General features: G+C 37.0%; 1 protein-coding gene across 5 annotated transcripts in view; it reads right to left on the bottom strand.

Annotated features, from left to right (window-relative positions):
- Positions 1–12,165, bottom strand: part of UHRF2 (ubiquitin like with PHD and ring finger domains 2) — a 92,672-nt gene that overhangs the window by 73,031 nt on the left and 7,476 nt on the right. For all 5 annotated transcript variants that reach the window (XM_075727185.1, XM_075727186.1, XM_075727187.1 and 2 more), the window contains exon 2: positions 3,970–4,212. In XM_075727185.1, coding sequence (XP_075583300.1) covers positions 3,970–4,212 — 243 coding nt within the window. The remainder of the gene's footprint in view (positions 1–3,969; positions 4,213–12,165) is intronic.

Genomic DNA, 12,165 nt, shown 5'->3' with positions numbered 1-12,165 from the left:
TCCTTTCCTCTTGCTTCACCAATTGTTCTTTATGGCTAAAATAAGCATACACAGCATTAAAATACTAGCTCACAACCAAGGGGTTTAGCAACTTTCCTGAGCCTCCAACTTGGAATTATTATTTAACCTTCTATCCTTCTGGCCTGCAAGATTTTTTTTAACCCTTTGAGACTCTAGGAGAGAGAGGGAGGAAACAACTCTAACAAGGTTGCACCACAGTCAGGCAAAACCTTCAGACTGTAAGAAATGGAACTATCTCCTAGAACTTCTCCCTTCTGCACTCACAATACTGGTATTAAGCAACCAAACCACTTTATTATTCTAAATCATATTTCATTTTCTCAAGTCTTCAGCTGATTAAGCAGACGTTCCTTTAATAATACTGAGAACACTGAAAAAAGATTCACTTTATCAACAGTAACCAAGTATAAAAAACTTATTACAACAGAACTACTGCATAGCCATACCATAGAAAACAACTATAATAAACAATGAGATACATATATATGTATGTGTATATATATGGTTTAAGCTATAGCCTTTGTCAAGTACCAACATAGCGGCAGACAGATACTTCTCTTACTAACCCCAAAGGCTAGTTTCTATAAACTGAACAATCTTACAATTTTCACATGAGCAAGCAAAAAAACACATTCAATAACCTTTAGTATTTAGAGTGAAGCAGTTCTTAGGTATCTGAAAGTTCAATTGACAGCAGTTTGAGCTAACAAGTTTATCCCAAGAAAGCAATACTTTGTATTTTACTCTTTTCATTCACCTTCTTAAAATGACCTCCAAAACTCTACCTTTTATTTTTCATCCCATGTAAAATACCAACATGTATTTCTTTTACTTTTATTCTTACAACCTACAGTAGTCAATGTACAGCTTTTTACTAGCATGAAAATTTCAGCCACATAATAAACAATCAGAGAAGGACAGCCTCATTCTAAGTCTATCAATCTATTTCAAATATCAACAGTGGATTCTGGCACTTCTAGAAGGAACCCTCACAAAGGCATCCCTACACTACCTTATGTGTTTGACTTAGCTGTAGCTCAAAGTGCGTCTTTACTTGCTCCTCAAAAACACAGTTGAGCGAGACACACACTACTAATGATTCCCCCATCTGCTGCTACTTCTTGCGACCAGTTACTCCAGTTATTCGTATTAGCCAAATTAAAAATCATCATCAGATCCAGAGGGAAAAAAAAAAAACCAAACACACAAAAAAAAAAATCAGTGCAAACTCCCTTAATCATTCCTCTCTAATGCATGCTTCCATAATTTGATGGGCATACTTACACAGCAGACTTCCCATCTTTGCAAAGAATAAGAGCAAATAATTATTACCACAGACCACTGAGGAACACCAGACAACTATTTTATGTTAGCGGTGTCTGGTATAAGAACTGGGTTATTAGCTGCTCTTTGTGAACAGTATTAACAAATACTGATTTTAATTACAGATTCAGTTTGTGTGGTTTTCATTCCAAGCTAGTTAGAGTTCTCTGCTAAAATGTTTTTACCACAGCCAGACATTTTTGGATGAAAAGTTATGAAGACTGTGTGAGAATCAGAGGGGTAAACATGCACATGCTTTTGAATGAGCTTTAGTTTTTCTAACATCATTCCTGTATGCCCAACCAGTGTTACTGTAACTCCTCTCTTGTAACCTGTCTTGTATTTCTCCCTTTGGCATTGGAGATCAGCCACGGGTACCCTGCTTAGCCAAGGTGATGTCTTTCACACATGCTGAGTCCAACTTGGGATGGACCCCCAGTTCTTAAACCAGACACCACTAACAATTCTCAGTCTTAGTAGTGAGGAACAGGAGCTGAAAATAATCCACCCACTACTAGTCCTTCAGAGCTCAAGAAAGTATCATATGTCAGGTACAACTGAGATACGTGTTTTAAAAAGCTAAAGCATTCTGATTTACATAATATACAATGACCACACAGAGGAACTGTGTTTAAATCACTATTTTAATAATTAAATTATTTTTAGATGGTCATTAACTATTATTTCCAGTATCCAATGTACCTTTTTTTTTTTTTTTTTTTTTTTTTTTTTAAATTACAGGTTCCATACTGGCTACCTTTCATTTCAGTAGTTGAAATCAGAGAGAAAGGAGGGCACAGATGCTGAGACTATTTATAGCATGGAGTAAGTAACAGGCACCTTTCTGAGTCTAGCTCTGGATGCAGATCCAGTGAGGCATAGAACTTTTATCAGACAGAAAAAATTGTAACAAACTACTCCTTCCTGTAACTAGACAATTCTTTATTGTTTCACGAACAAACAAAATGCAAAATAGTTAAATACGTCCATCTACTTAGCCATCTAACATAGCCTGGTGTATGGCCTTTTTTATTGACTTTATTAACAAGTTTACTACCTTTGAATTACATTATTGGCTAAAAATATACTGAGTTTCCTGATTCTGTAAGTAGAAATACTCTACACATTCCTACTGTCACCTACAAATAGCAAAGAATGCTATGACTGTACCCTTATTTTTCTCTATATATATTAAAAACATATGGTTGGCTGAAAAAAGTAATCAATTCACAGGTAGCGAAGCAGAAAGTGTTAGGTCCCTAGTATTAGAGATTGCAGAAATTCCAGCTGACTTCACAGAATAGGTTTCTTGATGGATGTTTGTCAATATCACCATTCCCTGTTCTATCTTGTTTTAATCCTGAAGGAAACAGCTATAAGACTACCCGATATAATTGTTCGTATTCTTGAGAATATACATTTTAATACTCCTTTCCTTTGATGAGCTGATCTTCTGTGGCCTCCCATCTTCCCAGTATTCTCCCCATCCTTTCTCGTATTACATTTTACAGTCATTGATTAATTGTAAAACATCAGAACTGAAGAACTGTGTTTTTCCCCCACTGTAATAAATGAAGATAAAAGAAAAAAAAAAAAAGGAAGCACACAAGCTTGTCTCTCCATACTCAAGCTATTGGGCTTTTTGACTCCCTGATTCCTCAGGGCATGAATAAAACTCACTGCACAGAATGCTACAGAAACGTAGAGTAACTTATCAATTGTCCTTAATACGTGAAACACCAAGTAACAGTCTACATGAAACTAAGACAACTTCCCATCAGAATGACAGGTCTAAATAACAGCGTCCCTCTAGCTGAAATTAAGTTGTATACATACGGCAGCCTCAGTCTCCTTTTCCCTCTCTGTAATTTTGGACATTTTCCAGCGAAAGAATTACTGTTATAGATATTTTTTATCAAAGAGAAACACCCAAACAGGAGGTAAATGCTACCGTTCCCTATATATACACACATCCTCCTAAATATCCAATGAGCTAGCAATCTGGAAACTGCCCATTTTCTGTTTAAATTAAACTTCTGGTACTTTGATGTACTTTGATGTAATCCCACGACAGTATCGAAAAATTCTACAAGGTACAAAACTATCAATGCATATGATATATGTGATTCCTAGAAAACCTATAATAAAACAGCAATCATTACATCACATACAATTTAAAGAAACTGTGTATTTCCATAGCTTATCTAGTTCTAATGTAGCACTGAAACATTAGTATTAAAACAAGTATTTGGCAAGCTTAAAAAAAAAACGAGTAGGGGAAAAGCTACACTTTTCCACAAATTTTTTTATTAGCCTCTTCTGTTCACAGAAAGTATTCCTGTTTCACAGGTACTCTAAACTTTTTGGAGAACATGTTTTGGAGAACACAGTGTGTCAGAGTTGACGAACTCTCCTGAAACCTGCAACACCAGTGAGCTGGTACAGAGATGCTTTCATGACCCTGAAGCCTATTTGACTTATGTCAAACTGGGGAATCATGTCAAATCATGAAAGCAAGCAATGAGGATACACATTTTTATAAAATAAAACAATAAAAATTTTTAACAATAAAATTAAAACCCACAAGTGTGAGGCAAGCTTCGAGCTTCTAAAGTTTGTACATACCTTGTACAATCCAATGCCAGGATCAATGAGAAATGAGCGAGATGATGTAGATGGTTGACTGGGTGATCCACTATTTGGTTTTTTTACTTTGTTCTTGCAGTTGGAAACAGCACAGGGATTGACTTCTCCATCCTGATCTGTCACAGAAGCAGTGGTAGGAGCTTCAGATTCAGAACGTATCAAAAGCTGAACTATGTCATTTAGTCCAACATTGTAGTCAAATAAAGTGTGTCCATCTTCTAGCTGTCAAAAGAAAGGTATACTTGTAAAATTCCTCCTTGAGGTACAGAAGTAGTTTCCAAATCTTCCTTTCATGGGCAATAATTGTACAGACCAGAAGAGGCAAGCTTATCTATTTCAGGTAAATAAAAACCTATGTCTTCAGTATATGCAAAAACAAACTCTCATCAAGTTACATGCAGCCATGGTTTCATCCAATGAAAATCACCCAAAGGCTTGAAATTAGAAATGGACATCTTTACAGACTTTGGAACTTTTAATTATGCATCAACATCCAAGATAAGGCAGTGATTTTCTAATCAAAAAACAGGCAGGATCTACGTTGCCACTTACATGAGGTACGCAATAACTATAAATACATGTAAGAATTTTTAAATCAGCAATCTTGTGTTATGTACATTTCAGCTACATAATTTTACAATTCGCTCTCAGTCTTTTTCAGAAAGCAAGGCGGTACCTGATACTTCCCTAATACTTTGCAAACAATTTCCTAAATAAACCATATGTAGATATAAAAAAACCTCATACACATACAAGTCAATTTACTTTTCAGAACTGTAAGATCTGAAAGTGTCATGCAAAAGCAACTACACTTAGAGGGAAGCAACACCAAACAAACATACTGGGCCTTCAAGTTTATGAAAATTGAGAGGATTCCGGATTTATCCAGGTTCCCTGTTCCTCAGCCCCCACCCCAAGATCAAAACAAGATTTTTCACTAAAAGCAAGTCTTCTAACTGGTCACTTTAAAAGCTATTATAAAACTGAAGCAACACACACCGTGTAGCACTCCCTCAAATAACTTCGTACATGAGGCCCCATTATACTCCATATGGAATCAGATCCTGCAGAACACCAGAATATAAATAGAAGTAGACTTTTAAATCATATGTAGCACACACTTACTAAATATTATTTTAGGCCCTATTCTGCACAGCTTTAAGATCCCTGTTATTATCTTGATTTTACCTGATGATCTCACCTACCTACAATTAAGCTAAAAAACTCATACCAAAAAACACCAAGTTGTGCACTAGCAGAGAAGAAAAACAGCATAGTGACCACTGCTGCTCTGCTCAGTTAAATGCTCTTAATGACCTACAGCACCTCTGAAACAAAGATTTAATTTACTTACAAGTATAATACATTGCTTTGGGACACCGAAACTAGAATTTGATTAGTTACATTTTACTTCACATTGCAGTGGGAGAAAAACATGCATGACTGTAAAAAAAACCTCCCACCTGTTTCCAAACTACTCTTCCAACAAAAAATTACCTGACCTTTTTTCAGAACGGGTGCTATTTTCAACATTGCTGTTCCAGGAATCTTTTCAAACAGATCTGTTTTCATGAGCTTATGGGCAGTATCAATAAACAGGAGAAAGTAAGGAGCAGGAAGGAACAAAATAAATAAATAAATAAATAAATAGAAGTGGGAAGGAATTCTCCAGCTTCTCACTAATACAGTTTGCTGTAACATTCAAATGATCTCAGGATAGACAAAAGTGGAATGCACATTTCCTCCTTCATCCCCTCTGCTTTTTCAAAACAACTCTAAAGGACAGAGGACAGTTATGGACCTAAGCTGACACTCAAGAAATGAATCAGTTGTTCTTCCATGAATTTAAGATCTGTGTAAAAAAAATTGCTCTTCTTACAGCTGATAACTACTGTACACACAGATGGGATGTGTAAACAGGAGTACTCATAGTTTGTTTCAATGTAATTGAAGCTGACCCAGCTGTCTGGTCAACACCTATGGGAACAACCCTTGTTCAGCTGACTGTTTTCAAACCAGTTCAACACACAGCAAATGAAACTGTACTGAAGGTGTTGATGTTGCAACTATTAAATGAACGTAAGTCTTAAACTGGAAATGTCCAGTAACTGTTCTTCTACAGGTGACTGCCAACACTGCCTCATATGCCTGGAGATAGGCTAGGGTTTCATATTGAGTAGCAAGCTACTTAAGCATTTAGGCAACCCTTCCCATCCCACCATGTTGTACGTTCCTACACTTTTGACAACTCTTTAACGAAGGGGACAGAAGTGTTCTTGCTATGACAATCCAGATTTGGGGGCCTGTCACACCACAAGAAGTATGTATTTTCACTGTTAAGATTATTGAAGAAGTTTAAAAGCAGCTATTCTTAGATTCAAAGTATGAATAAACCCAAAACCAAGACAAATGATCACCTTGCAATAATAGATTTGTGGAGGGGAGTGCTTCTGAGCACTCCAGGACCACTTTGAAGATTCAACCCCCCACCAAGTGATTTTTTTGTTGCAAAATGTTTAAAAAAAATTCAGCAGTACATCTGCTAAACAGATCACTTCTGAAATAATGAATAAATTGGATGTTATTGGAGACAACATAACTTCCGCTCCATTTTTCTGTTCCAATTGGACTGGACAAGCTGTGGCAAAGGTTCTAGCATGCAATTGCTAGAATCCTATGGTATGAAGAAATCTTCTGAAAGCTAATGCAGTGCAGAGAAAAGGATAACCTTGCTCCTGGTCGACTGAAGGTATGTAGGTAACACACAGGTGAGAGCAAAGAAGTATTGTCATTATTCCCTCCCTCTCAGGACATGCCATCTGCAGGCTGACAGGAAAATATTTTGAGGTACTGCATTTTAAAGTTTAAAGCCAATTCAGCAAAAATCTACATCTGAACAGCCTGAATGATCTACCATAACTAGGTAACCAGTGTTAACACTCAACTAAATGTCCTGTGCCTAGTCTTTGCAATCTATTCATCAGTTATGACTGCAGAATATGTCACATCTTCGATCCGCAACTGAATCCTCCCTATAAGCATGAGAAAGAGGAAAAAAAGAAAAAGAAAAAAGAGAAAAAAAAGGACTTAAGAGTAATCTGTCCAGGAACAGTTATATTTAACATGTTCAGAACGCAAGAAATACCTAGGCTAGGCCTTGAGTAAGAAGAAGCCTACTCTAATGACACACACACCCACCACCATGCTCAGACTACCTATTCCTGCATAGGAGTTAAAGAAGTCAGCTTTGATGAACATGAACGAATAGTCAGCAGCATAAACCGGTGACTGCAAAGTTGTCTACTTTACCATATTAATTTATTATGAATTAACATTCTGTTCTCTGCCCAAATGGTTGTGGGGGTTTTTGTTTTGTTTTTATTATCAGTATTCTTTGCAGGACTATTTTATGACTATAGACTATTCTATGACTAGTGATGTCATGCTTAAGTCTGAAAACACAGTAACAGAGATAAGATTACTATAAGCACACTTCAAATGAGGCAGGATATAGTGTTTGGCAATGTGATAGGGAAAGAGCGCCTGTTTATAGTATGAGCAAAAAGTATATTCCCAGAACATTAGCAAACATATAAATTTAAAACAAGTCAATGACTCTGCAACACTGCCTGCTTCTGGAAACAAAGTAGAGAAACACAAAAACTCAGGAAGTAAAATCAAGTTCACATGCTATTTGACTTATAAGAACTAATGTGTATATCTACAAATATACCTATACCCAGCATTACTGCATCACTGACAATTGAAATCGTTGGAGCTGCATAAAGATGCTACAAAGATTTCCCTGAGAATATGTTTGCCTAGAAGTGTATTACAAGAAAAGAAAGGAACATTACATGTTTACTTAATCATTTACTAAGCATTTAAGGACACTTGTCATTCACAATTTTAAACATGCAAACCAGGAACAAAAGTAATCATGCAAGTACCAGATAATCAAGCTGTATCTCATTCAAGTCAGTTACTATTTCCTAATAGGTGATTAGAGCATGTACTAAAGCAAAAATAACTGAACAGGCAATTTCATTTGTGAAATTTTGCTAGCTCTTCTGATCCTACTGTCATTAAAAAAGATGCGTTTGTTTCCTAAGAAGTAGATTTCACTTTCAGTCTTTCTTCCTCTTAATGACTGGCATGCTTCAAAAGCCTTTAAACCTTCATTATCATACTCTGCCTGAAGTGACACTAAAGAGCAGCTACACTTACTGTATCTAACACTTTCACTATACTAAATAACCTTAAGTAGAGAAACAGATTACATCTTTGAAATATATTTTCATAGATCAGGTGTTATAGACACTATCAATTTCAAAATACTTCTAGAGAAGGTTGTTATAAATAGTTAAAGGTAAGACAACATTGTGCTTACACTACTACACAAGGGTAGCTGTAGCAATGCAATAGTGGAATCGATACCTACCGTCTGCCACTGTTAGAACTGTCTTGTAACATCAAGCCACAAATGACTTTAAAAGCATGTAGAAGCTGCACTTACACAAACATGAATGATCATGCAGGGTGCGGTATGATACTACATTACTTGGAAAAAAAAGATGTGCCTGGCAAGTAATTCACCAAATACTACCACGTTAACTTGTCTACAAGTCCCAGCAGAAGCACAGTTCATGATGGGTTTTACAGCGTGTAAGAGACCTCCCAAGAAAGCACATAATCATTCTTGTAAGAACACATTACGTACTGTTTTTATCTCAAAGTGTGATCCAAGAGGGTAAGTTCCTGGGTCACCTTAGTCCAGCCATTCCACTTCACAATCAAGATCTTTAATCACTTATGGAAGTGTGCCTTTGAGCATCTTCTGAGGTTTTCTTTTCCAAGAACTAGAGCAGTGCCTACATCTAGCAATAAAGATGAAAGAAACTATAATGAACGCAGAAGAGCTCTTTAATTAATGTAGCATCACAAGAAGTTAAGTGACATCAATCTTTGGTTCTACACAGGTATTACATGCACCCTACAAATTTCTGTAACAGGAAATGCATATGGGTAAAGAGCTTCAAGCTCAAGTTCAGCATAAAAGCTTGGTTAAGGGTTGTTTACAGGAGTTACCCAGAGGGTCAGTTAGTCTGAAGAAATCAAGAACCTGTAACTTCCAGCTGGGTACTCAAAGAAAGCAAGCAAAGTGGACTTCAACAATTTCTAGTATTCTCCATCTCAAGACTGGTGTACAAACCTAACTTCTTCTGCCTGCACAAAGGCTGTTGGAATTGCGAATTCCACTTAACATTTTTGCAGAAGCATTCAAACACATCTCCAACCAGCATCTAGTAATGAAAAGCCTAACTGAAAATCCAAAATCAGCTTTTAAGTATGTAACAGAGTTTTGGGCCAATGGTATCAACTCAGGTCAAGAAAATTTCAATCATCCTTAGTACATGACGTTAGACACTTAACTCATGGACTTCTGCCATTCACGAAGTGTGCTCAGATTGCTCACACTGTCAAAGCTGAAACAGAACCTGAACAATATTTTTTATTATACATGGAAAACTGTGGCCTATACCTGGATTATCTGGTACCTGAAGAGAATGCTTCAGGATTCTGGGATCTTTAACTTCATGTATTAACCACATTCAGAATAGTAGGCACACAGTCAGGTTTTTACAGTAACTGTGTACTGGAACTGTTTCCCAAAAAGTATAGTTGTCTCAATTGCAACAGAGACAAAAGCTAAATAAAAGGGAATTTAGTAGCCAACCACATAAAGAAAATTACTGCCTTTATATGAATTTAAATGTTTAACATGTGCTGTCTGAAAGTATTTGCAACTCCAGGAGATCCACTTCCTCCTCAAGCAACTCTAGTTTCAACAGTACTTGTTGCAGTTCCCATACAGGCTACTCTGTCAAAAAAATATTTTGCCTGGAGACCATTCTACTAAAACATCCTATCTTATTCTTGCACATGGGACAGTTCTGCTGCTATCAGTGACATTTTTTGAGTGATGTACCAGTAACTGTTGAGGGTCCAAAAAGATATTGCTAGCCCTGCACAATGAAACTCCACTCAGACAACCCATTATAGTAAGAGAATAAAAAGGCAAGTAACCACACACAAACATCTTTAAGCAAAGACTGCACATCCACCAGGTTTAGTGGCTCCTTCACACAGGTCTACAGAAGACCATTTCTGAAGTGCAGGCTTGACTACACTACCACCACAGTTTAAATGAGGTTTCTGCATGTACACTGCAGTCATAAAGACACCCTGTTCATACTGTTTTCACCTTGGTGCTCCTGAATGTTTTCTCCTAACTCTGCCTTCCTTATTGCTGCTGGCATTTTTAGCAAAGATCTTAATAGAAACCAAACAGCAACAGCTATCACTCTCACAGAAAAACTAACTATAATGAAGGTTTACTTTCCTAAATGGGAAATAACTTTAATCTTGCCTGGAGAGAAACACCAAAAGAAACCCTAGGTTACCTGTAACAGTGCTTGTCATCCCTCACACTGTAGCAAGCTGCTCAATGAAAGCAAAGCCCAAACAGAAACAGACTGAGACTTTACAAACATGATTCTCGCTTGCCACTAGAAGCACTTTAATTTACACAGTTTCATTAAAAGCCCTAGCATTGACAATCTGTTCTCCAAGATTCACGCTAACTTTTTATTTCTTAAGTCTGGACTTCATAGCTTGCTGTTTAAAATAAACAGATGCAAATGGCAGATCATCCCCTCATTTCAACACGGAGAATTTATTAATCAATAATAAAAAGATAAAAATCATTGCTCCGTCTTAGTCACTCTCTCTTAATACTCTATGAAGAGTGATGAAATCATAATGGAACACATGAGTAGGTGAAACATTTGGACAAGGAAGTCCTGACAGACTCTAGATCCACATCCCTCCAGAACAGAATACAGGCAGATCATATCTTAAAAAATAGTAACCAAGCAAGTTATTAGTGTCTGGAGAATACGGTCCAAATTAGACTCAGTTCTGTCAATCTTTTGCCACAAGATTCACATTTCAAAGCAGCCTACAGGAATGTTTGAAGTCATTACCATTATGCCACCAAAAATCCCACCAACAAGGTAACCCAAATTAGTTTTTGTATCAGAGAGTGTCCTCTCTTTTGACTGCTTATGTGTGTGATACAACAGCTAATGATCTGCCCTGAACTCAAGGAAAAACGTAGTCGTAACACTGAACAGTATCAAATGTCTTGCGCTCAATAAATCATCATCTAGATAGGTACCATAGTCTTACAGAGACTCCCACAGTACTCAGCAGAAAGCGTGCAGCAAGAGGAACTCCTAGAGAAGCAAGAATATGGAAGCTTCCAGTATCTGAGAAAGGCTTATCTACAACTACAGTGACAAGCAATGAGTTTGATCATAGCACAGGGTGAATATGCTGTGCTTCTTTGACACCCCACACAAAAGAGGAAGTCTGGCACACTACACAAAGCCACACAACCCACGAAGAAACTTGCTGCTGACAGTGTCCATAATTACACAATCTCAGTACAAACACCATGATAAAGGTATATTAGTCATCTTTGTACTCAATCAACAAGACTAGCTTTCTCTAAGAAGAAATTCACACTTTTCCTGAAGTTCTGTAACTAAAATTAAGTACAGAAGTCTACATTTCAAGGCCACGTTCTCCAACAAAACAGTAGGTTTTTACCCCATTACTACAAAATTATTTGCAGAGTGTACAGGTGGTACCAACACATTTTACCTTTTGATCTGGACTAACTATAATCCAAAAAAAGATTCCAGTGCACAAGATTAGTGCCAACACGAAAACAGCTGAAAGTCAAGAGCTGTAAGACTTCTTGACTTAATCAGAAGATCAAGGTGAAGGCAGCCATTCTCAGTCTCAACCAGCGACATCTACAGGGTTCAAGTCTGCACCTCTTCCAAGTTAAACTTTTTAATAAGAAGTTCAGGTTTTGAAGATTATTTCTTCCTTTATCACCGATGAGATACAGAAAAAAACCCATTAATTTAGATATGATGTTTTCTTCTTGGATGCAACTCTAAAATCCCATTAAAGGAACATTTGCTCATTAACTTCTAGCTGGAAGATTAAGTTAGAGCAGCAAGGTTTCTCTTCTTTTGCAGTTCTCAGGAGTCTTCTAATTAGGTAAATAAAAGTTCACAGAGTCTTCTGGCTGATATTTAG

This window comes from Pelecanus crispus, chromosome Z (assembly GCF_030463565.1).
Source record: "Pelecanus crispus isolate bPelCri1 chromosome Z, bPelCri1.pri, whole genome shotgun sequence".
Classification (NCBI taxonomy): domain Eukaryota; kingdom Metazoa; phylum Chordata; class Aves; order Pelecaniformes; family Pelecanidae; genus Pelecanus; species Pelecanus crispus.
Note: the sequence above shows the minus strand (reverse complement) of the source record. Positions and strands in the feature narration are given on the sequence as shown.